This window comes from Morus notabilis, unplaced genomic scaffold (assembly GCF_000414095.1).
Source record: "Morus notabilis unplaced genomic scaffold, ASM41409v2 Scaffold122, whole genome shotgun sequence".
Classification (NCBI taxonomy): Eukaryota; Viridiplantae; Streptophyta; class Magnoliopsida; order Rosales; family Moraceae; genus Morus; species Morus notabilis.
Window position 1 is genome coordinate 184,131 of NW_010358752.1, and position 26,799 is coordinate 210,929.

General features: G+C 37.2%; 2 protein-coding genes and 1 pseudogene across 2 annotated transcripts; 2 read left to right on the forward strand and 1 right to left on the reverse strand.

Annotated features, from left to right (window-relative positions):
• Positions 1 to 300: 300 nt before the first annotated feature.
• LOC112090644 lies at positions 301 to 3,051 on the reverse strand. The gene is made up of 6 exons (XM_024162454.1): positions 2,710 to 3,051; positions 2,160 to 2,616; positions 1,520 to 1,805; positions 1,332 to 1,390; positions 860 to 959; positions 301 to 436 (listed from the first exon to the last, which is right to left on the reverse strand). Exons 1-6 carry the CDS (start codon positions 3,049 to 3,051, stop codon positions 301 to 303), a joined length of 1,380 nt encoding a protein of 459 aa, XP_024018222.1.
• Positions 3,052 to 8,482: 5,431 nt separating this feature from the next.
• LOC112090645 lies at positions 8,483 to 14,873 on the forward strand (annotated as a pseudogene).
• Positions 14,874 to 18,212: 3,339 nt separating this feature from the next.
• LOC21390932 (homeobox-leucine zipper protein ANTHOCYANINLESS 2) lies at positions 18,213 to 24,229 on the forward strand. The gene is made up of 9 exons (XM_024162452.1): positions 18,213 to 18,910; positions 19,013 to 19,233; positions 19,339 to 19,456; positions 19,545 to 20,237; positions 20,335 to 20,436; positions 20,533 to 20,745; positions 22,195 to 22,369; positions 22,466 to 22,839; positions 23,363 to 24,229. The coding sequence occupies exons 1-9, from the start codon at positions 18,668 to 18,670 to the stop codon at positions 23,774 to 23,776; spliced, it is 2,553 nt and encodes an 850-aa protein (XP_024018220.1). The 5' UTR covers positions 18,213 to 18,667; the 3' UTR covers positions 23,777 to 24,229.
• Positions 24,230 to 26,799: the final 2,570 nt, after the last annotated feature.

Genomic DNA, 26,799 nt, shown 5'->3' on the forward strand with positions numbered 1-26,799 from the left:
CAGATGTATAGCAAACTTCGATTTGTGAGCCTCTCACAGAATCGTCTTCTTTACCTCATCCGCCTTAGGAACAGTAAGGCGGTTGCGGAAATACAAGGCTCCATCCTCTCGGATTCTCCAATCCTAGAGTTGTTCTCCATTCTGGATTCGAATCCAGATTCCTTAGAGGTGTGGATCTTGCAATTGATTCTGCTTAACCCGTTGCACAATATCCGGTGTAGAGCCCAGATTATACACCGTAGCCTGGTTATAATCTTCGTAGAACTGAAGATTATACTCACTCACCACTTTAGTCCTTTTTCAATCTTCCAAAGCTACTGACGCCAGAGTCCCTGTCGTCTTCATGCTAAGGGCATCAGCCACCACATTAGCTTTTCCAGGATGATATTGCAGAGTGAAATTGTAATCTTCCATATACTCCACCCATCTCCTTTGCCTGAAATTCAAGTCTTTCTGAGTAAACAAGTACTTCAGACTTTTGTGGTCAGAAAAGACCTGAAACTTTGCTCCATAGAGATAACATCTCTATATCTTCAGAGCAAATATTACCGTTGCCAGCTCCAAATCATGAGTGGGGTAATTCCGTTCATGTGGTCTTAATTGGCGAGATGCGTACGCTACCACACGTCCCTCTTGCATTAAGACACAGCCAAGCCCACTCCCCGATGCGTCAGAATACACCTCATATGGTTCTTCATTATCAGGAATAGTCAAGACTGGTGCACTTGTCAGTCTGACCTTCAATTCCTAAAAAGTATTTTCACATTCAGCGTCCCACTGGAATTTGACTCCTTTCTTGGTCAACCGAGTCATCGGTGCAGCAATACTCGAGAAGTCTTTCACGAAACGCCGATAGTACCCTGCAAGTCTGAGGAAACTGTGAATCTCTGCTACATTCTTCGGCCTTTCCCACTGTAGCACAGTCTCAATCTTAGAAGGATCGACAGAGATTCCTTGTCCTGAAATTACATGCGCAAGAACCTTCACTCCTGTCAGCCAGAAGTCACATTTCTCCTTCTTAGCATACAACTGGTGTTCACGAAGAGTTTGAAGAACAATTCTCAAGTGCTGCTCATGTTCTTCCCAAGTCTTTGAGTAAACCAGTATGTCGTCAATGAAGACAATTACGAACTGATTAAAATACGGTCAGAAAACACGGTTTATCAAGTCCATGAATGCCGCCGGGGCATTCGTCAGCCCAAAAGGCATTACAAGAAACTCGAAGTGTCCATACCGAGTTATAAAAGCAGTCTTCAGAATGTCATCCTCCTTAATTTTCAATTGGTGGTACCCAGATCTCAAGTCAATCTTAGAGTAAAACTGTGATCCACCCAACTGATCGAATAGCTCGTCGATCCTTGGCAGTGGGTATTTGTTCTTCACAGTTACCCTATTCAATTGACGGTAGTCAATGCATAACCGAAGAGATCTGTCGTGCTTTTTCACAAATAGCACCAGTGCACCCCAAGGTGAAGTACTATTTCGAATATATCCCTTCTCTGCTATCTCTTCAAGCTACTTTCTCAACTCTTTCATCTCCGCAGATGCCATCCGATATGGAGGAATAGAGATAGGCGCCGTCCCCGGTATCAAATCAATACCGAATTCAATCTCCCGATCTGGCAGTAAACCAGGCAAATCCTCAGGAAACACATCTGCGAACTCATCCACTACAGGAATTCCCGCACTATCTCCAATTACCTCAGGTTCACCTTTCAAAGCAAGAAGCGAAGAAAAACATGCTAGATTCCTCCGTCCCCCAACACTGTACTTCAATAGTCGTTCTCCCAGGACTAGATTCATATCTGCATGATAAGAAATCACTGTTCCAGACTTAGTCATCCAAGTCACTCTCCTACAGTAACAATCAACAATTGCACCGTATTCTGACAACCAATCCATTTTGAGGACCACGTCAAATAGACTCATAAGAAGGATAATTAAGTTAGCTCTCATTTGCTCACTCCCAATCGTGATTTCACACAATCTACACACACTCAACACCTCTACACATCCCAGTGTGGAGTTTAAAGTCATCGGGACTTCTAAATTCTCAGATTTCAGTTTCAAAGTCCGAACAAAAGAACTTGATATGAACGAGTGTGTGGCACCTGTATCAAACAACACGTGAGCAAAAGAATGAGAGATTAGAATCATACCCTTAACCACCACGTTGCTGGTCTGACCTCCTGAACTGCCTCCTGCCAGGGCATAAGCTTGCCCCTGCACTTTCCCTTGCCCTTTATCACCAACATTAGGCCGTTGGGTCGCTGGCCTATATTGTTGCAGCGGAGGTGGTTGTACCGGTCTCGGCGCTTGGGGCTGATCTTGTGTATACTGAGGTGGTTGATAAGTTGGCACATGAGGGTATGGCATCTGCTGTGGCTGATAGGGTAGCATATACTGTGGTGGCCCCTCCTGACTGTATAAAGCGTCACTTTGGGCTTGTTGAGCCGGCGGCCGATTAGGACAATTCCTCCTTATATGGCCCACCTGCCCATAATAGTGACACTTGGGCCCGTATGGAGCACTTTTGTCACTTCCTGATGAACTACTACCACCGCTAATCACTCCCCCTCCAAGATGTCTCTGGTTGCGGTTCCTTCTACCACTCCGCTGGGGCCCGCCAGAAGCAAATGGTCCGCCAGAAGCTGAAACTCATCCAGCTAGCTCTTTACTTTGGTGATAGGCTATGCTATCCTGCTCCACCCTAGTAGCAGCAACCACTAAATCCCAGAAATTCCAAATTCTCAAAGCCACCAATGGTCTCCTCACAGAGTTCTTGAGGCCCTTCTCAAACTTAAGACATCTAAGGTGTTCAGATTCCACCAAAGATGGCGCAAATCGGGATAGGTCATTAAACTTGGCCTCATACTCCCTTACAAACATGTCACCTTGCAGTATATACATGAATTCCAGCACTTTTTCATCCCTATAACTCTGGGGGAAGTACTGCTCATTTAACAGTGTCTCAAATTGCTCCCAGGTCAGTCCTGCAACATCTATTCTTCTTTTGACCTGTTTCCACCAAGTATTTGCTAAGCCCTCCATCTTGTATACCGTAAATTCCACCCAGTATTCATCTGGGACTCCCATAGTACTCAAGTGCTTGACTATGGAGTCAAACTAGAACTCTGCTTCTTAGGGTCCTCCCTCAGTATTAAACGAGGGGATAGGCACAAGCCTAAATTCCCGGAAGTAACCTAGCTTCCTATCCTCAACCGGCCGCTCGTTTTGAGCTCTAGTGGCCATGTCTTGAAAGGCAGCATACTTGGCATCCAGAAATCCCAAATTCTATTGTGCCGGTTGATTAGCTGGTCTACGGTGAGGCGCCATTTCCTTTAACTGAAATAAAACTAGACTGTTCAGTGGATTACTGATGTCACACATGTATGTATAATCCTGGGGTTTCTTAACCTAGGGCTCTAATACCACTCTGTCACGCCCCCCAAATGGGGTGGGTGACGTGGAGCTCGATTAGGGATTAATAAGGCAGATTTCCAGACGAGCCCCACTTAACTCCATTAAAATATAAATAAATTACAAAATCCTGAGCCTCTGACAACACACAGGGCTCCACCCACAGGATATATGACATTGTACATACATGAACATGTAAATAATCAATTACAACAGACATCAACCACAGTCTAGTTAATCTAAATATTACATGAGTTTACAGAATTCTCGATTCCTTATATTTATGTCAGAGGATGAACACAGTCGTCTCTTGTTCCAATAGCAGCACAACTCAGCTACTGCATAGCAAATATCCAGCTACTGTACACCGCTCCTAGAATCTCCTGGGAGGGGTTAACATTTTAAAACATTGAAATGTGAGCGAAAGGCCCAGTAGGATATAATTTGAAATGACTTAAAAATAAATGAACATATAAATGTGCGAGTAAATAAATAAACGGGTAAATGAATAAATAGACATTCAGTTCCAACAGACAGTTGGAACCTCACATCATTTTTCTCAAAGGAATAAATGTAAAATCTCCATATTACAGGCTTCAGCAAGTAATTAGTACAAATTACTTACATAACCAAGTGCCTCGCCTACCCGGACTGAGTTTCAGGTTCTACCCCCGAGGATGCACTCTACGCATCCTATCTAGGCTTACAGCAATAGACTCTCTTACCAGTTCACAAGATCTCTTTGTTTAAAAAATCATTCATTAACTTTCTGAAATCATTATTATGACCCCACGAACTACTCAAGCCGCGGGCCCCATGACTGGGCAAGCCATGAGGTTCCATGACTGGACAAGCCATGGATTCCATAAACTAAACAAGCCATGGTTTTCGAAGAGTTTTTCTTTCGCAACCCAACCTCTTTTCTTTAAAACATTTCTAAGGCCAAAATTCTTTTTGAAAATCAGGCTCACAAGGAAAAGGGATAGATAATCCTACCTCGCACTATCAAACCTGGGACTTGCGTTGCCTTTTTCTGTCTTCCGCTTCCTCAAGCCCCTTCAGTCTGAATCCTCAGTGATCATTGATACAAGACAACACTTTAGGATCAATTGTCATTCCTAAAGCAATCGAATCTCAATTTCCAACCAAGAATTTCCTATTAGTGTGCCCTAATCCATTTCCATGTTTCAAATTATCATTCCAAGAGTTTTCAATCTCAAATCAATGATTAAAGATGCTAATCCATTTATCTTAAGTCCCCAAATGAAGCTAATTTAGGTTCTCCCTTAAAACAGAGGTCAAAACAACAATTTCAGGCCAAACAGGGTCAAACCCCGTGTCAACCGGTCGACCAGTGACAGAACAGTGCATTACCACTGGTCGACCGGTGGTGTGCACTCCGGTCGACCGAACAGGTCGACCAGTCAGGCCAATGCAATCCGGTTGACAGCACCGGTCGACCGGTTACCATGTGATCCAGTTGACCAGACAGGTCGACCGGTGGCACCAGCTGCGCGAGAGAAGCTCACGGAAAGCTCTCTGAAAACCTGTAATCTCAGTCCCAAATCGAAATATTTCAAAGAAAAACCACTAGATCCGGGTTCTAGGTACTAAACCAAGTCCAAAGAACCCAAGATCTCCAATTTCTACCATGATTTACTCAAAATCCATGAAAATCTATTTTGAACCAAAGATGGGTTTTGAAATTCAAAAATCCAAGATTCAAGAGAGGGTTTTTCAGAAATCTTACCTTGAATCCTTCTCTTGGCATTGAAAACTTCTTTAAATATTTCCTTGGTTCAAGATCCGTTCGATTGGGACAAAAACGGGAAAAGAGAGAAAGAGAGAGCACGGGAATGAGAGTGAAGGGAGAGATGGAGTGTGCACAGGAAAGGAAAGAGAAAGGAAAGGAAAGGAAAAGAAAAAGAAAAGGAAAAGAAAAGAAAAGAAAATGGACAAGTGTCAATATTTTAAAAGAGCAGTCTAGAAATGCGCTCATACACACTTCTGGGTTAAAATAAATTACTGAGAATAATTTAAATACCTTGGAACTATTTAAATTACACGTCAGAAACATTTATTAATCAAAACTCAATTAATTAAATCAGATTAGGCACACTAATAATCTCAATTACCTTAATTAATCTCATTTAATTCTTCAGGGTGTTACAATTATTTTCCATAAATTACATATTCTTTGGTAATCAATGGCGGGATATAATAGTAAAGTTATTATAAAGGCAATCAATTATGTATTTTTTTTAATAACAAAAGTTCTTGCCTCACTCTTTTACAAAAGTAGTAGTTTTAGTCTGTTAGTTTTTGTCTGTTAGATTTGATCCTATATAGCATTATAAGTGACACTGGTACCATAGGTCTTTTTGTATTGATCAACTAGTTTTTATCCATCCATTGTAACGTTTTAGGAAAATTCCTTTTATCCCGATGAGAATTTATCTTTATAGACACAAAAAAGTAGACCCCGCAAGTGGGGCCCACTTTTGTCGCTGATGGGGATTAATCCCTTTTAGGACAAATAGGGTTGCTCAATATTTTATATCAAATGAGTGTTTGTTGCCCCAAGTTATTAATGTGTTGAGTATGTCTTTTTCTATTGTCTCGAAATTGTGTTTGTTTTTACGTTTCATTCATTTTCATTGATGGATCCAGTCTTTGTCTGTGGTTGAATACCCTTGTATTTGGTGGTCATTTCCAACTATATTTAAATATGTATGGACTTAGTTGTTGAATGGAGTTTCTCTGTTAGGAAAAAAAAAAACTATTGCATGAATGCTTTCATAACCAGAGAAAAGAAAAAAAAATTAGTTATACGGTTATAAGCCCAAAATCATGGTCTTGTTCACTTCACAATTCAAGTTTAGAACTTGAGTTGTGTATGTGAGAGAAAAACACTGTAATAAAAAAGTTAAATTTGAATTTTTGTGTGAGAAAACACTCTAGTAGTAAAACTTGAGTTATAACTTGATTTTTGAAATGAACAACGCCTATATCTTCAAAATTAACTTTTTTTGGATTAATTATAAAAGTTACCCTTGAACTTTGACCCGTGTAACATTTTACCCCTCGCAACACTTTGTCCCTCCAATCTTGAAAATATAACACCTCTTGCCAAACTATGAATTGTTAACAAAATGCTCCTTCTATTAAATGTTTCTGACTGCATCGCCATATGCACACAAATATTGATTATTGCGAAACGGTTTGGTGCACAATTACTCTTCTATCCATGATTCTTAGATTTATATTTTTTAAAATAAATTTTAATTTTAATTTAATATGATAATAACTAAAATAAAACAATAAAACAAAATTTTAAATTTTAAATTCTAATTAATTAATGAAAAGAAAATTACTTAAAAGGATTTAATTTTTAATTTGTAGTATTTTTTAAAGAACATTTAAGATTACCAAAATATGTTAAAATTATGCGATATGAGCCCTTTTTTTGTTAAAAAACTGAATGATTGAGCATTTTTATTAGTGATTCATAATTCAGAGTGAACGTATGTTATGTTTTGAAGATTAAAAGACAGTGTTATATAGATTATAATTCAAGAGAAGTTTTTTAATTAATTTTGTTTTTTCTGTGGTGTTGAGGTGTTTATGACCTTAAAATTAATACATATCATTCAAAGGTAATAAATTACTCGTGTCAGAACTTTCGCGTGCGATTAATGAAAGTTTCGACCCCTATATTAATAGGCAATTCAAATAACATATACACACGCTTGCATTATAATTACTCTACAGAGTACTATAGTACTATCTTCTGTAACGACTTCTGCTTCACCAAATGATGCACAAGCCTTAGTCCATGTCATCAAAGCAATCGAGAAGGCTGAATAGAAGAATTGGGCGAGAAGCAAGCTTCTTGGGCGTGTGGCATCTAGGCTGATTTTCTATTTCCAGTTTTCGAAATAAGGAGCAATTTTCCTTGTTTCCTAATTTTAATTTTCCTTTTCTTTAGTTAATTAGTTGTCAGTTTTATTCTATTTCCTTATTTGGATATCAATTAGTTTCCTAATTGTAAGGCAGTTCAATTACCTAATTATTTTGTTTTCTTTTCCTTAAGGGTGTTGTACGTGTAAGGGTTGTACTCAGTCTATTTAAGGGTGTTTTAACACCCAAGCAAGGGGACAATATATTATTGAGATTGAAATAATATTTTAGGGAAAGAGTTTTCCTCTTTAATTCCTTAGAGAACTTTTCTGAACTTATCAAGAATTTCTTGTGGCGTTCAAAACCAGGCTTATCACTCTTCAAATCTTGTTCTTAATTATTCTTGAGTGTGGCGTCTATCTTAACATACCTTTGGTTCTTATCTTCTATAGATAATGGGTCAAAGTTCACCAAAAAAATATGTTCTTTGAAGATCCTAGGATTTTTAATTCCAATCTTCGTTCCGGGTTTCACTATTCTTGGTGAGGTTTATATCAGTTGGTATCAGAGCTTTGGGTTCTAAGATAGGTTTGATCTATCCTTAAATAGTGTTTTTAGCCAAAAAAAAAAAATTCTGATTGGTTGTTCTATACTTTTGGCCGAACTATTCTGGGTTATTCCTTATTTTGATTTCGTGCAAGCTTGTTATTTCCAGCATATTACAAAGCAAAAATAAAAAAAAAACTCAGAATTCGAGCTTGATTGCAAATAGTAAGTTCTTGACGCTGCTTATCAAATTAAAAAAAATCATTAATTTCGTCCCTAGTGTGTTCTTCTTGTTTAAATCATTAGTTTTTTTCCTGATCTTTGTTCTTTTAGCCAATTGATTCCTTCTCTTTATTAATCAACTTAGTGTGGTTTGTGTGGTTCAAATCTTGAAAAGTTGCAGGGAATCTAGATTAGTTTGTTTGAGTTCAATAGAGAATTAAAAGAGGAGACTAAGAGTGGAAAAAGGCCAGAGTGTTTAAGTTCATAAGAGGGTAAAAGCGAAGTATGTGAAACACGAGTGTGAGTGCCCTAATCTTGAGTGAAACATGCGAGGGAGTGCCTTGGGAGGCTTTTTCTAACTTTTTTTTTTTTTTTTTTTTTGCAGGTTTACACCATGTCTCAAAGCCAAAAAGAAGCTATAGCCGAGGAAGCTCAACAACCGATCGACTTTAAACTTTTCTTTAAGTCGTTGGAGGAGAAGTTTGGGAAATTAGAGTTGAAGTTTGATGAGATCCAGGATCGAATAGATAGGGTAGAGGCCGGAGCCCAGAGGGAAACACCACAAAACATTCCCAATGTTCAGCGTAGGAGGCGTGTTCCACCTAGGGTTAATTATGAGGAGTACGAGGAAGATGGCCAAGAAGATGAATATGGGGGTCCCTACATGAACCGGGGCAGGTTTGGGCGTGAGAATGAAGAGAGAAGAGTTAGATATGAGAATAGGCATGATGACAACTTGGGAAGCATCAAGGTGAAAATTTCATCATTCCAAGGCAACAACGATCCTGAAGCCTATTTGGAGTGGAAAAAAGGTATGGAATTGGTGTTTGATTGTCATAATTATTCTGAATTGAAGAAGGTAAAGTTGGCTGCCATTGAATTTATTGATTATGCTATTGTGTGGTGGGATTAACTTGTGTTAAACATGAGGAGAAACAGAGAGCATCCCATTAAGACTTGGGAGGAGATGAAAGCGCTTATGAGAAAATGTTTCATTCCGAGTCACTATCACAAGGATTTATTTTAGAAGTTGCAACGTCTTTCTCAAGGTTCAAGAGCGTTGATGATTATTTCAAGGAAATAGAGGTAGCTATGATCCGGGCTAACGTGGAGGAAGACCGGGAAGCAACTATGGCTAGGTTTTTGCACGGCTTAAACAAAGACATTGCTGACGTGGTTGAGATGCAACATTATGTGGAGTTGTCAGATATGATACACACGACCATTAAAGTGGAGCAACAACTCAAACGGAAGGGGGTTTCTCAGAGGGGGCAGAACTCATTTTCATCAACATGGAGACCAAGTGGAAGCAAAATAGAGGACCGGCCCCATCTCAAGCCCAAGGCCGAGCCATCTAAGGACAACAAAATTGGCAACACTCAAATACAGGGAAAAGCCAAACCTACACCTTCTAGAAATATTAAATGCTTTGCCAAGGTAGGGGTCATATTACTAGCCAATGTCTAAACAAGCGATTGATGATCATAAATGCCAATGGAGATATCGAGTCGGAAGATGAAGAGGAGGAAGATACCATGCTGCCTTTGGAGGATGCATATGATGCGGAGTATCCAGTGGAAGGAGAACTTTTGGTTACTAGAAGAGCTCTTAGTGCACAAAGTAAAGAAGAAGAAGAGATACAATGCAAAAACCTCTTTCATACTCGATGTCATGTTAAAAATAAAGTTTACAGCATGATCATTAATGGCGGGAGTTGTACCAATGTGGCCAGCATTGAATTAGTGGAAAAATTGGTATTGACAACGTTGAAACACCCTCGGCCATATAAGCTACAATGGTTGAATGATTGTGGAGAAATCAAAGTGACAAGGCAGGTGTTGTTGGCGTTTTCCCTTGGGAAATATGAAGACGAGGTGTTGTGTGACGTAGTACCAATGCAAGCGTGTCACATCCTATTGGGAAGGCCGTGGCAGTTCGACCGGTGTGTTACTCATAACGGTTTCACCATTAGATACTCCTTTGTATTAAATAAAAGGCCAATCACTCTTGTACCCTTAACCCCTAAACAGGTTCTTGAAGAACAATTGAGAATAAAAAAAGAGAGTGAAAAGAAAAAGGAGAATGAGAGTACAAAAATAAGAGAGGCCGAAACTAAAAGGAGAGGAGAAGTGTGTGAGGAAGTTTCGGTTAGTGATGAGAGAATAGAGAGAAGACAATAAATTTTATGCAAGAAAAAGTGAGATCAAGAGAGCCTTGTTTTCAAACAGCCGATGATTGTACATTTGTACAAGGAGGCATTTTTAAGCACTAATGAGCTTAACAATTCTTGTGTTGTTGCTTTTCTCTTGCAGGAATTTGAAGATGTATTTCCTGAAGAGGTACCACACGGATTGCCTCCAATTAGGGGAATTGAACATCAAATCGACTTCATACCTGGTGCATCAATTCTGAACTGACTAGCTTATAGAAGTAATCCCGAGGACATAAAGGAACTTCAAAGACAAGTTGGTGAATTAATGGAAAAGGGGTATGTGCGTGAGAACATAAGTCCTTGTGCAGTTCTGGTTTTACTTGATCCTGAGAAGGATGAGACATAGAGGATGTGTGTTTATTGTCGGGACATCAACAACATAACGGTAAAGTATTGTCATACCATTCCTAGGTTAGATGATATGCTTGATGAATTGCATGGTTCTTGTGTTTTTACAAAAATTGATCTTAAGAGTGGATATCATCAAATTAGAATGCGAGAAGGTGATGAATGGAAAATTGCATTTAAAATAAAATATGGTTTGTATGAATGGCTTGTTATGCCTCTTGGGTTAACTAATGCACCTAGCACTTTCATGAGATTAATGAACCATGTTTTGCATGCTTTCATTGGAAAATTTGTGGTTGTGTATTTTGATGATATTTTGATTTATACCAAGGACTTGGATGAACATGTTGAAGATTTGAAACTTGTTTTAGATACTTTAAGAAAAGAAAAGTTGTTTGCTAACCTCAAGAAGTGCACCTTTTGCACAGATAAGCTTGTGTTTCTTGGCTTTGTTGTTAGTGCTCAAGGGATTGAAGCTGATGAAGAAAAAGTGAAGGCAATCCAAGAGTGGCCAATGCCTACCTCAGCGAGTCAGGTGAGAAGTTTCCACGGCTTGACTAGTTTTTATTGGCGATTTGTGAAGGATTTTAGCAGCCTAGCTGCACATTTAACTGAAGTCATCACGAAAAACATGCCATTTAAGTGGGGGAATGAACAAGAAAAGGCATTCAAACTAATCAAGGAGAAATTAACCAATGCACCATTACTTGTTTTACCTAACTTCACAAAAACATTTGAAATTGAATGTGATGCTTCAAGAATAGGTATTGGAGCTGTTTTGATGCAAGGAGGCCTCCTGATTGCATATTTTAGTGAAAAACTAAGTGGGGCAGCCATAAACTACCCTACTTATGACAAGGAGATGTATGCACTAGTGAGGGCGTTGGAAACTTGGCAACACTACCTTTGGCCAAACGAATTTGTGATTCACACAGATCACCAATTATTGAAGCATTTAAAGGGGCAACAAAAACTGAACAAACGCCATGCCAAGTGGGTAGAATTCATTGAGATGTTTCCTTATGTGATCAGGTACAAACAAGGTAAGAAAAATGTTGTAGCAGATGCACTATCTCACAGGTACGCCTTACTTTTTACCTTAGATGCAAAATTACTTGGATTTGAATACATTAAGGATTTGTATGCTAATGAATCAGATTTTGGCAATGTGTTCAACGCATGTGAAAAGGTGGCGTTTGGCAAGTTCTATAGGCATAATGGATTCTTATTTAGAGAAAATAAACTTTATGTGCCTAATTGTTCTTTGCGTGAATTGCTTGTAAGGGAAGCACATGAAGGTGGTTTAATGGGTCATTTTGGCGTAGCTAAGACTTTTGGGGTCTTACATGAACATTTCTTTTGGCCTCATATGAAAAGCGATGTGGAAAGGGTTTGTGAGAGGTGTATAACCTGTAGGCAAGCCAAATCTAAATCTAAGTCCCATGGTTTGTATACCCATTTGCCTATACCTAGTGAACCTTAGATTGATATTTCTATGGACTTTGTATTAGGTTTGCCTAGGTCCAAGAGGGGAAGAGATTCAATTTTTGTTGTTGTAGATAGGTTTTCTAAGATGACACATTTCATTCCATGTCATAAAACTGATGATGCCTCACACATAGCTGATTTGTTTTTCAAGGAGATTGTAAGATTGCATGGCATGCCTAGAAGTATTATTTCTGATAGGGATGCAAAGTTCTTAAGTTACTTTTGGAAAACCTTGTGGGGTAAGTTAGGAACCAAGCTTTTGTTTTCTACTACTTGTCATCCATAAACTGATGGACAAACTGAAGTAGTTAATAGGTCTTTAACTACTTTATTGCGTGCTATAATTAAAAGCAATATGCTCACTAAGCAAATAAAGGACACAAGAAAGTTGTGTTCGAACCTGGTGATTGGGTTTGGTTGCATTTGAGGAAGGAAAGGTTCCCAATTCAACGGCGTTCCAAACTACTTCCAAGGGGATGTTGGGAATGGTGTCCTAGAAGCATGAGATGTGATGAGATATTTATTATTTATTTAATAAAAGAGTTTATTCATCATTTTATGTGCATATATTTGTGAATATTTTATGAATATTAAATGAAAATTTCGTGATTATTTATGTAACCTTAAACATTGTATATAAGTGTTATATGCGAGAGGATAATGTTTAAGGATAATAATTAAAATGTTCGTAATGAATTCAATTAAAGTTTGAAATCTTTAATTAAAACATTATTAATACATGTCATTCTCATTTAGAATGGAACGGTGTTATCCGCACTGTTAATATAGCGAGATATTGAATGAGTGTATTACGCATAATGAAATTATGTGGAACAGGGACACATACACAATATGAATTTCTAATAATTTCCGTTAAGTATAGAAATTCTAATTGAGTGTACTGATGGTCATATATAGAATAGAATGATCTTAATCCTGAGTTCTTAACAAACTCTTATTTATGAATTTGTGTCTTTTGATTTACTCGGTATGGATTCCGAGACCCTGAATCCTATTCCTTGTATTTTGGAGATATGATGAAGTAGGTAGCCGATAATGTTATTATACGAGATGGAATCCATTCGTTCTTGAGAAAGAAGGAAATAAATAATTCTCTTGAGTGTTGATTCGGTACTTGGACTAGTAAGAACGCTCTGGTTCATGAATGTATTTTATGAATCACTATCCATTAGAGAATCAATGGTACTCAAGGATGAAGATATAATTAGAAAGATTAACGGATTTCACCTAGCTCTAATTATGAATTATTTATAGAGAATTGATCTATATGCAGTGACTATATCAAATGGACACTTCACAGTTTAGAAGTAATTAATGTCTATAATTTCGAGAGTACAATTCCAAGTTTATAATGGAGTAACTATTAGAATTAATAGAATTAATTAATTAATTAATTAAAGTACGTAATTAATTATTAATTTTATTGGAGCTCGGGATTATAGGTCCATTAGTCCCCGTGTCGTCCTTGTAATTCTACCAGACACAAAGGGCAAAATGGGAATTTTAGATTTATGGAATTCTAAAATTAAACACTCGAAAATAATTAATTGAGAATTAATTATTATTTAAATAATGTGATTATTGAATTGTGAACATAATTTAAATTTATCCTTTTAAACTTATTTGATAAGTTGTTCAATTTAGAATTTAAATTAATTTAAGTTTGACTTAAATTGGAATTTGAATTTGAATCAAAATTGGACTGCATGATAAATGATGATTTTCTCTTTCTTCCCTATTTCTATTTGGCACCTACCACAGGGATAGGATCACCTAGGTTAGCCGGCCATCTTGAGGATAAGGAGTAGGAGACTTTTGTTTTAAATTCAAATAGGAGATAATTAACAAGCTTTATCTTGGAGATAGAGATTGGATTCCTTCTAGAAGTTTGACTTCTACTCTATAAATAAGAGAATGATAGAAAATTATGAGACACAATTTTTGACCTATTTTTCTAAGTGTGGCCGAAATTCTCTATAGAGTGAGAGGAAAAATATTTTTCTCCAAAAATTTCACATCGTGCATGCGTTGGTGTTTGTGGAAATTTGAGTGTTTGTTCTAACCCGTTGTCTCAGGTTGCCCACACACACGTCTTCGTGGATTCTAAGAATTGATGTGGAAGACATTGGTTTTCTAAACACAAGGCTTTGAAGCAAGGATTGTTCGAGGTCAAAGAACTCAAGTTATCATCCTAATCAGCCGCCATGTATTATTCGTAATTGAGTTCTTAATAAATAAGTTAATGTGATTAATTTATTCGTGTATAAATTAATATAATCTATAGAGTATCTCAAAGGTTTTATGAAAATTTTTGTTATACTTGATCCGCTATGCCCACGCTTCCGCATCCAAATTCGAGTCGAAAACCAACAGGGGAGATGGTCCATTTCAAGTGCTCGAGAGGATCAATGATAATGCCTATAAGCTAGATCTGTCAGGTGAGTATAATGTAAGTGCAAGTTTAAATGTTGTTGATTTATCTCCTTATGACGCAAATGAAGATTTGAGGACAAATCCTTTTCAAGAAGGAGGGAATGATGAGAATATAGTAGCACCAACAAAGGATCCATTACAGATACCCAGTGGGCCAATTACAAGAGCAAGGGCTAACAGGTTCAAAGAAGCACTCAATGGTTTAATTCAAGAACTTTGGGTTGAGAGTTTCCTCTTTAATTCCTTAGAGAACTTTTTCGAACTTATTAAGGATTTCTTGTAGCGTTCAAAACCAGACTTATATGCGTACTTTTTAACTTTTACGTGATTTTATACAGATTCGACAGATAAAAAATATAACCTACTGGTATATTTACGTACCGGAGAAGGTCCCATATATTTATATTGACAACTGTGAGAAAGTGTGTATATAAAGGCTATCTATATATGCAAACAATTAAAGGACTAAGTACTTTACTCAATGGAACTTTCTCTGATATTACTGAAAAATAAATTATCAATAATTTTTTATTTTTCAACCGTTAAATTTGTATTAAAAATTATCAATTATGTATATTTTTTAATCTAATGTAATATTAACGAAATTTAACGGTAAAAAATTGACTCTTATGCTAAACCGGTCTACGAAATAAGATCCTTACTTCTCTTTTTATCCATTATAGACATAGATATTCAAAATTAAGTAATTGGTTAAGACTAATATAACATTAATTAATTATGAAAAGAGCAATCTACAATAACCTTCTTCAGCCAGATCACGAACCCACAATATATTATATCCTGCTTTATTATTTAATTAATCTCTTCACAATAGTAAAGAACTGCAGTACTAATACTTTGTGCTGTTTGTATAATGAGACAAATTAATAAACAAAAAACTAATAATAAACTGTTGCCCGTATAATGTCACTAAAAAGGTTAATTTATTCCAACAAGTTTATTATCGATATTAATAAACTAGATTATGATTGACATTAATATACTAGTTTATAAATGTATAATGTTGATATTGCATTAGTTACCTTCAAAAAGAAAAAAAAAATTGCATTAGTTAATAGCGTGGATGAATGTGATTTAGACCCATGCTTTTTATTTTTCTAATCGATTTAGACCCGTGCTTGAAAACATGAGATAATATTTTGCCTGATAATACTAAATGTTGCCTTTATAGTAGTTTACATATTTGTATATATATATATATATAAGTTTCTCTGGTAAAATTAACTTATGGATAGTGTCAAATTTTAACTATTAAATTAGTTAAAAATCACATTAAATTAAAAATATATATAAAATAAATTAATTTTGATATAAATATGACCGTTAAAAATTTATTTTTTTTGATTGCACTAGAAAAGCTATATATATTTATTGAGCAAAGTTTTGTTGCAAAGCCTTATAATCCAGAAAACACAAAGATTACCAATAAGACAGACCTTGCCACAATCGCACGGAATTGGAAAATGGGAAAATTGGTAAACATGGAAAAGGTAATATGTACAGGTGAATAACTCGTAAAAAAGAGCTAGCAACAGTCTCCTCAATATATTTGAGCAAAGCACAGGCTAGTCATTCCCACCCCACGTTTGGAAAATCTAATGTACAGATTTGTGTCCATAATTATAAATGAGTTACTAAATTCCTTTTCTGAAATTTTATCTAAAACAAGAATTTTAAAAATTATATAAAAATAAATCAATGGACTGTAGGTGGTGGCAGTTGGGACTAGATCAGGATGGACACCGGAAGATCAGTGTCACTGTTTCCCGCCTTTCTTTCCGGTGAGTCTGTAATCAGAGTGTCAGGGGTATTTTCGTCAACTCAAGTTTTAAAGAATCTTTTTGGGGGAAAAAAAAATCTAATCAAATTGGCATGAGAATTTTTTTACAGAAGAAGTAACATAGAATAGTCCTTATATTTTGAATCACAGAATATGCATTTATATCCCTGAAGAGGACCTCGTACACATATTTTATTACCCCTATCACGAAATTCTCCATGATGGATTTCAAAAACTTGGAAAAAGTAAACTCATTGTAGTAGAGTAAAAATGAGTGTAATTCAAATTCAAGGTAAATTTGTTAATGTGTTTTAGGAAGTACTAATTACGGATTAACTTTTTTTTTTTTCCTTTTATTTTTTGACAGGGTTGAATATGTTTCCAAGTATTGAATAACCTTCCTAATGCATAATGATCTTTTCTCTTCGGTGATCTTTTTTGATCTTTTTCTTTTTTGGTAATCCAATCTTATGATAGTTGCACTATAAATTGTGTTGTTTAATAAGAAGAAATAATATTTAGGAAAATCACAAAATATGCTGCTTTTCCTCTTTCTTCCTATTTATAATCACGTCAGGAGAGATAAAAATTAAAAAAAAATAAAAAAAGCTTCTAGTTTGGTGTACTTTTTCTTTTTCCTATTTTGAAGTGATTTTTTTTCCCAAAAAAAATTCCAATGTAATAGAAATTTTGGGGTTGTTCTTTTAGAGTGTAACTTGAGTGTAATTTTTGAGTTATAACTTGAGTTGAAGTTAGAACTTAAATAAAATTGAGTAAAATTGAATAAAGTTGAAACTTAAAAGAATGTGAACTTAAATAAAATTGAAACTTGAGTTTTTTTTTTTTTGAATTTTCTAGACAAAAGAACATGTCATGTGCTCACATTTTGTGAGCAAGGCATTATTTTATGAGTTATGAATTTGGAGCATTTACTCACCAGTCATGACAAAACTAGAAACTACTACGGAAATCAGATCTTTTTTCCTTTTATTCTCTTACCTTTTTCTCCCTCACTAATCAACCTTTTAACTTCTAAACAATTTCATTAATAGTTAGTATTATTAAATATTATGGAATAAATGAAGTGAAAATTTTGAAACCTTCACAAAACAAGTCTCAAAACCATTAATAAAATAATACCAAATCCCAAAGGGCCGTACCAATTGTGGAAAATGGTGAAACAGTAGATCTCAGCTCTCTGTCACTGTAACTTCCTTTTCTTACTTCCTCAACACAAGGCGTTAAAAAGCATCACACACACACACATATGTGTGCGTGTATGTGTGTGTATATATATATATATGTATTTTTTTTTTCACAGTGTGAAAAAAAAAATAGAAAAGGAAAAAAAAGGGTTAAAGAGTCAACCGGTCCTTTTTGGAGCTATGTATTTGTAAGGCTTCGAAGAGTCCACATACAGCGTTTTATCTCTTTCTCTTTCTCTCTCTCCTTTTTCCCTCTTTTCTTTTTTCTTTTTTTTCCCCTCTCTCTCTGCAAATCTCGGAAAAGCGTTTTCTCTCTTCCCTTTTTTTTTTTGTTTTTTGCTTTTTAATAATTCTCTCTAGGTCTCTTCAACTCTATTGAAACCTTTTAAGCACAGTCAAGGCATGCAGACAACGAGATAACACTTACCCAAAACTAGGGTTCCAGTTTTTTCAACTCTCAAACCTCTACCCACTGTGATTCAGGAACCAAGCCCTCTTTATTTTTTTGTTGTTGCAGTTTTGCAGAGAGAAGAAATTTGAGGGAAGAGAGAGAGGGATAGAGAACGAAGAGCTAAGCAAGAAAAAGGAAAAAAAATTTTAAAAAAAAGAGGATTATTTGCTTGCCTTCTTTCTCTTTCTTTCTCTCCAAACAAACACATACACCCAAGTTTTTTTCTCTTCTACAGAGAGGGAGTTGGAGACATTTGGGGTAATTCTCTCCAAAGACCATTTGTCTCCTCTATCCTCTCCTAGTTTTCTTCTCTCTCTCTTTTTTCCCCCCTTCATTTTCCTTTTCAGGTTTTTTTCTCTTTTGATTTCTTATTTTGTTCAGATACTTTTTTCTTTGTGCTCAATAATGAGAGACCCATTTCGTTTTTCCTCACATATCTTCGTTTTGTAAATCCGGGGCTGGTTTAATTTACTCAGAAAAAAAAACTATGAACTACTAGTACTCAATATTAATGGAAGTGCTTGTAAATTTGTAAAGATAGAGAGAAAAAATAGTGTTTGGTGAAGCGGAAAATCAAAACGAAAAAAAAAAAAAAAAAAAGAAGAAAGGGTTCTTCTTTGATGAGTTTTGGAGGATTCCTTGACAATAGTAGTACTGGCGGTGGTGGTGTCGGCGGCGGTTCAAGAATAGTGGCTGACATCCCCTACAGTAACAACAACCACAACCACAACAACGAAAACGACAACAACCACATCAACAACGACAACAACAATATGCCCTCCACTGCAATCGCTCAGCCTCGACTCGTCACTCAATCTCTAACCAAATCAATGTTCAACTCTCCCGGACTCTCTCTAGCCCTCGTACGACCCAAAAACAAAAACCAACGCCTTTTTTTTTCGCTTGTTTTGATCTCTTGTTTCTCAACTTTATAGGGGTTTGTTCTTCATTGTTTTGTTGAGCAGCAAACGAATATAGATGGACAAGGAGATATGATTAGAAACATGGCGGAGAATTTCGAGCCGAGCGGGGGAAGAAGAAGCAGAGAGGAAGAGCACGAGATCAGTAGATCTGGAAGCGACAACCTGGAAGGCGGTTCCGGCGACGATCAGGACGCCGCCGACAAGCCTCCGAGGAAAAAACGTTACCACCGACACACCCCTCAACAAATCCAAGAGCTCGAAGCGTAATCATTTTTTCTTAATTAATTTCATTCTTCTCGATCTCATTTCAACCATAACTGTGTTTGTTATAGTCTTGATATTGTATTTAGATTTTGTTCCATTTTCAGTCTGTTTAAGGAGTGTCCTCATCCTGATGAGAAGCAAAGATTGGAGCTCAGCAAACGCCTCTGCTTAGAGACGAGGCAAGTAAAATTCTGGTTCCAAAATCGCCGAACCCAAATGAAGGTAAAAGAAAAACAAATATGATTTCATTTTAACAAATTGATTTAGTCTTTCTTCTTGGTTATATAACTTATTAATTTTTACCGACCAGACCCAACTGGAACGACACGAGAACTCATTACTGAGGCAAGAGAACGACAAGCTCCGAGCTGAAAACATGTCAATCAGGGACGCCATGAGGAACCCAATCTGCACAAACTGCGGCGGCCCGGCGATAATCGGCGAGATTTCGTTCGAAGAGCAGCACCTGAGGATTGAGAACGCCCGTCTCAAAGACGAATTGGAGCGCGTCTGCGCCCTCGCTGGCAAGTTTTTGGGACGTCCCATTTCATCCTTGGCCACGTCACTTGCGCCGCCATTGCCGAGCTCCGCGCTGGAGCTCGGCGTCGGGAGCAACGGCTTTGCGGCGCTGAGTGCGACGACAATGCCTTTGGGGCCTGATTTTGGGGGCGGGATTTCGAACCCTTTGCCGGTTCTGCCTCCGGCGAGGCCTACTGGGGGTGTTCAAGTCCTCGACCGGTCCATCGAGAGGTCGATGTACTTGGAGCTTGCTTTGGCTGCCATGGACGAATTGGTTAAGATGGCGCAGACTGATGAGCCGCTTTGGATCAGGAGCTTGGAAGGCGGAGGAGGAGGAAGAGAAGTACTGAATCATGAGGAGTACTTAAGGAGCTTCACGCCTTGCATTGGCATGAAACCAAACGGGTTAGTCACCGAAGCTTCTAGAGAGACCGGGATTGTTATCATCAACAGTCTGGCCCTTGTGGAGACTCTAATGGACTCGGTAATAATAATTAAATATAAGCCTAAATTATTCATCACCACTACTTAAAAGATTGTTCTAATTAGGTCTTACTAATTAATTTTATGACAATTTGTAGAATCGTTGGGCGGAGATTTTTCCTTGTATGATAGCCAGAACCTCCACAACAGACGTGATCTCTAGCGGCATGGGAGGAACTAGAAATGGTGCACTTCAGCTGGTACATAACATAGATTTGTGGAATGAAATTATAATTGTAGGATAAAAAAGAAGCCTATTTTGTGACTAAATGTGATGTTAAATTATTGATTTCCAGATGCACGCGGAGCTTCAAGTGTTATCGCCGCTGGTGCCGGTGCGAGAAGTGAATTTCCTCCGGTTCTGCAAGCAGCACTCGGAGGGGGTGTGGGCGGTGGTGGATGTGTCCATTGACACCATCCGAGAAACTTCCGGCGCACCAACGTTTGTCAACTGTAGGAGGCTTCCTTCTGGCTGTGTTGTGCAAGACATGCCTAGTGGGTACTCAAAGGTAAAATTGTAAATGCATTATTGTATCGTACCAACGTACCATTTTCAGTTTCTAGTATACTATAAAGGCTTTTGCTTGGGTACAAGTATAAACTGTATACCATAAAGGCTTTTGTTTAGTAAATAAAAAACACAAGGGAAAAACTGGAGGGGATATTTTGTTTGCTTATTATTCCATACGCCTATCAGGAATTAAACTAGAGTCTAATACCAAACACACCCTTGAGTTGCATAGTTTTGGCTCAGTTTCTCTCTTTGCATTTATTGTGGTTTCCCAAGTGGGTGTTTCCCTTTTTCTACTTTGGTCTTTAATGAGTCTGCTTAAGTAACTGCAACATTGGAGGTTAGTTGAGTACATTTAAGTGAGCAAAAACACACCGTTAACCACATCAAATCATGGGCATTTTCATTCCCAAGCCAACCACTTAAAGCTCCTGCATCAAAAAGCTTTTTGTTATAAATTTTTTTCTTATTGTTTTTCTAGTGATTACTCTCTTTATCACCAAACTGTCAGTGTGCTTAGTTTGGCTCCCGAGAAGATTATATTTTATGTCCCTCTCATCGAATCTGAAGCCACTCAAAAAATCTTATCATTATTGACCCCTCAATGCTCCTTCTGTTATAAACTCGTATATATTATAATCTTTATTCCAAGTTTCAATGACTTGGTTTGCTTACTTCTGCTATAATACAGCCACCCTTTGTTAGCCAATCGATGATATGGGACTATTTTTATCCGATAGAAGCCTCTATTACGCAAATTTCAGGACTTTGAACACATTAATTTCGTGTCTTTTGCATCCAAATGGCCTTGTAATCTTCAACTCGATTGAATAAACAATGTTTTTGATGTTTCTATTCCAATCTTTGATGCTCTCTCGATTCTCTGCCATTAGCCAAGCCACATATTAAATCAACGTGAACTCTGCCAAGCTTATTTTAAACTATATAATAACAAGACCTCGTTCTCGTAGTCAAACTGCAAGACCTGGCTATTTTGTTCTTATGTGGACTCAAATAGGGTGAATTCCACAGCGTTACACTTCTCGATGTCTCTCAATTTATTTTATTTTTTTGTCTCCCTCAACCTCTACGTGATTCCATGGCCCCTCATTTTGCCCATCTCCTTTTGTTGTTCTTCCTACTGAAAAATGACGCCTATATACAAATCCGAATGAACAGAAAAAAAATTTAATTTCCCCTACTTAATTACGTAAATCTAGTTTCTTGTTTTAAGTTCTCAAATCTTTTTTAGCGGAGTCAATGTCATTATACATAAGTCAAGCTATCCATTTTTAATTGATAATCTCTAAGACCCACAATCATATTATTATATTACAGCATTAGTTTTTAATTACTTATCATAAACATTTGATATTTTTCTTTTAACATAGGACATAAGCTATCTTAATAAAGTAAATTATGCACACATTATTATATTGTTGCGCAGGTAACATGGGTCGAGCATGCAGAATACGACGAGAGCCAAGTGCACCAACTCTACCGTCCATTGCTAAGCTCCGGCATGGGCTTCGGTGCGCAACGGTGGGTCGCCACCCTTCAACGCCAGTGCGAATGCCTTGCCATTCTCATGTCCTCCACCGTCCCCACCCGAGATCACACCGGTAGTCCTTTACAACACTCAAATTAAATAATATTATCTCATGTCATAGAGTTTCAAGGTGACTTTGATATACAACGTTGATACAATAAATTTGCAGCCGGGATAACGGCGAGCGGGCGGCGGAGCATGTTGAAGCTGGCGCAGCGGATGACAGACAACTTCTGCGCGGGGGTTTGCGCGTCGACAGTTCACAAGTGGAACAAGCTCAACGCCACGGGCAACGTGGACGAGGACGTGCGAGTGATGACGAGGAAGAGTGTCGACGACCCGGGGGAGCCTCCAGGGATCGTCCTCAGCGCTGCCACCTCCGTTTGGTTGCCAGTCTCCCCCAATCGCCTCTTTGACTTCCTCCGCGACGAGCGCCTCCGTAGCGAGTGGGACATCTTGTCAAACGGTGGGCCCATGCAGGAGATGGCCCACATTGCTAAAGGCCAAGACCACGGCAACTGCGTCTCCCTTCTCCGTGCCAGCGTAAGCCTTTTTTTTTTTTTTTTTTTTTCCCCTATCTAAATGATTGTTATTGATTTTTGATATGCCCACTTCTCAATTTTTTACGTGGTTGGAAATAGTAAAACTGTGGGTATTATTGGATTTGGATTTTGGGGATTGTAAAGTGTGAGAGGGTGAAACTGAATTATGAAGGGGTGGACTAGTTTGGGGGTTTGGAAGTATCTATAAGGACGGTTTTTTGTTTTTGGAGAACTGTGTTTTGTTTGGGTAACTTTTTTCAAAAAAAAGTCAAAATATAGGACGGCCCTCAACTTTTCCGAGTTGGTTTATCTGAAACATCTGGCCTCACGAAAAAAATAAAAGAGAAGAAAAAGGAAAATGGAAAGAGCGAGAAAAAGGTTTATCAGGGTTTGACTCTCTCCCCTTCCGAATCAGCGTGGCAGGTTAAAAAACCCAAAAGTAATTGACAAAACGAGTGGCACTTTGTGTGAATATTGTGGTAAAGAGGGGTTTATTTTTTTTGTTCATTGATTCTTGGTTGCAGGCGATGAACACGAACCAGAGCAGCATGCTGATCCTGCAGGAGACTTGCATAGACGCGGCGGGGTCGCTTGTGGTCTACGCGCCCGTTGACATACCAGCCATGCACGTGGTGATGAACGGTGGCGATTCTGCGTACGTGGCGCTGCTGCCCTCGGGATTCTCGATCGTCCCGGATGGGCCAGGCTCCCGTGGGTCCGTGTCGGCGACCACTAACGGCGGCGGGAACAATGTTAACAACGTCAACGGTGGTGATGGGCCCCAGCGAGTGGGTGGGTCTCTCCTCACCGTGGCATTCCAGATCCTTGTCAACAGCCTTCCTACGGCCAAGCTCACGGTGGAATCGGTGGAGACGGTCAACAATCTCATCTCTTGTACGGTCCAGAAGATCAAGGCCGCTCTTCACTGCGAAAGCTGATAAGTGATAACGGTCACGTGATTCTCAGAGTGGCCAAGTCCAGCCTCAACTAGTTTCCTTTTTTTTTTTTTTTTTTTTTAATTATTAATTAACATTGACTTGTGTGTAGAGAGTGAGGGTACTGGTGAAGAAGTGGGTAAAAAGGGGTATTTGTTGTTTGTTTGGAGTGAGCGAGTTAAGACTCAGTGAGTTGGGAGTTTTGGGGCTGTTGAGTCAAGAACGAACCCTGCGTTGAGACTCCTTGCATGGTGATAAGAATAACTGCATACATGATAGCTGAGTCAGGCGTCGAGTTGTTAGTCAGTGACTCGGTGTCCGCTTGGCTCTCTGAGTTTTCTTAGCACAAGGCAAGGGTGGTGGTTCGGGTATTGACTCTGGTCAACCCCGAGTTGGCTTGAGTAGCTAAGAAGGTTGCAGTCTTTTTATAAGAGGAAAAAAGAAAATCTCGAATTTTAAATTTGATTTTTAAAAAAAAAAAATGTACTTTTCATTTTTATTATCTTAATTTACTGTGCAATCTCAATGTGCTGCATTTAATCTGAGTTTATCTTAAAAAATTTATGAAACAACAAATATGTTTAGTAGTTGATATGTATCCATCAGTACCTTCTTGTATTAAATATGAAGATTAAATCAAGGAAAATAGTAGAAAATAAGTTAATATGAAAAGCTTAAGAAAGTATATAGGTTAATTTTTAATTATAAAAATTAATAGGTCATAACTTAACATTCATAATCAGATAAGTTATGGATAAATTTGTCAAGTTATGGTTCATAGTCAGACAAGTTATGGATAAAAATCAGGAATAACTTGTTAAGTTATGGTTTATAACCAGACAAGTTATAGACGAAAACAGTAATTTAATCTATTTATTAATTTATGTAAATTATTAGCGTTTTAATTTTAATTTATCTCAAGTCTTGACATATTTTTCTCTTTTTTCCTTAAATCAAAGCTTAGGACTACAAATTTTGCATTCCATTTTTCTATCTTTTCTATAAAGGTTTAGCTCCCCTTAAAAAAAAAAAAAAAAGACGGTTTACCCTATCATGTATTGTAATACAATGTACTTGTGTGAATTTGAGAGTCGACTAAAAAGGCAGATTACTGACCAAATGCACTCAAGATTTTGTTTTTCCTTCTTTTATTTTTTATTATTTTTTTATTGTTGCACATTATAAGTCATAACTTATCATTTTCTTATCAAACTTCAGTTTTCCAATGATAGGAAGGAAGTTTTAAGTGTTATCTATACGAGTACTTGTCTCCATCCACATTATCTCATTAACATTTAATCCTCCTAATGGCAGAAGCAGCTTCTTCAAGTCCAGCTCCGGCCACGGCGGCGGTTAAACCTCACGCGCCGTTATATAGGGGGTGATTAGGAGTGGTTTGTATGTTTTCTGGAGGTGAATGGAATAATGATGGGGGGTGTGTGTAAGATATATCTGTAATATTGCATTAAATGAGGGAGGCAGAAGCTGTTGGGAGAAAGCGTTGCAATCATTAAATGCTGTTGTTTTGGCTCGGCCTCCTTTCCCCGTTGCGTGCACCAACCACTAAGACGGCGACACGTTTGTGCCGCGTCTCTCTCTCTCGGAGTACAAACTACAAAGTAGGGGACTGACAGTAACGGCGTTTTTGCTATCTAGTACCTATCACAGGTTGGCTTAGCCAAGGAATGGTCACACTTCTGGTTTTGGTATATATTTATAATATGATAATATAATACAGCTTTGTTCTACGTATAATGCATACAACAGTCAACAGTTGGCTGGCTACCGTGGGAGTCTCTTTCTTATCCGAGATAAAAATAAATATATAAACCTAAAAATAAGACAAGCAATTTTGATTTTCCTATGGTTCATGATTTTTGTTTGGTGTTTGAGAAGAAAAACATTAACAAAATTGCAATAAAAATGGGTGATTCTTGCTGAATTTGATTATTATTCTTTAGATTTACTAGGATATTAGTCCTAAAATATGAGCCATATTATTCTTTGAAATTTGATTTATAAAAATTTCAATAACTATGCAGTTAGAATTTCATTATCAAAGAAAATTCTAAAAGTTAATTATCTCTATAAAACGTAACTATTGAAAACTCGTTCATATAGAATATAGATACATGGATGAGTTTTTAATGGTTACGTTTTCATCGATTGTTACCATCAAATATAAAAATTTGATAACGTTGCGTGATAAAAATTCAGTTCCATTAATTATCATAAATCTTTTTACTCAACTATATAATTTATTATAGCTGTCGAATTAATATCTTATGACTAAAATAATGATATCCATTAATGAATTAATGAGTAAATATTGAAGTATAACTTTTTTTTTTTGGCTAGAAACAATACTAATAACTTTATTCTTTATATGTGTATAAATAGACTGAATATTGTCTACTAACTAGTTAGCAAAAAGATTTAAAAACAAAATGTAGTACTAGAAATTCTAACATAAGGGTCCCCATTCAATTTGCTTATTCGAGTTTTTAATTCGAGTTGATATGTGACTTTGTGTGAAAGTTTTTTACTGTAGTAAAAAAATTAGATGTGACTGTTTATTATGAGAACTTTTTACTGTAACAAAACTTAAATTTTAAACTCAAATTGGTTAAATAAACCAAATCTTTAATATCCACTCACGTATTAGTTATATTTATCATCTATTCATTAGTAGAAACAATGTTTTAGTACTAATTGAAGTGGTAATTTATTTAAACATTAATAAATAAAAGAGTAGCAACTCACGTAATGTTACGTCATGCGATGGTATTAAAAATTGAGGATTAGAGAGTTGCGTCTTTAGCATTTTTCTTATAGAAAAGACAGTAGTATATCCATTGATAGCTAACACTGGAAAAAGAAAAGAGATCTGCACCAAATGTCAGACCCACCTAAGTTTTAAGTCCGTGAACTTTAACATAGCATAGTGGGATCAAATCTAAATATCTAATATTTTTGGAAAATTTTTCCGATGTGATATATAAATCTTACCGTTTTGTTATATTATT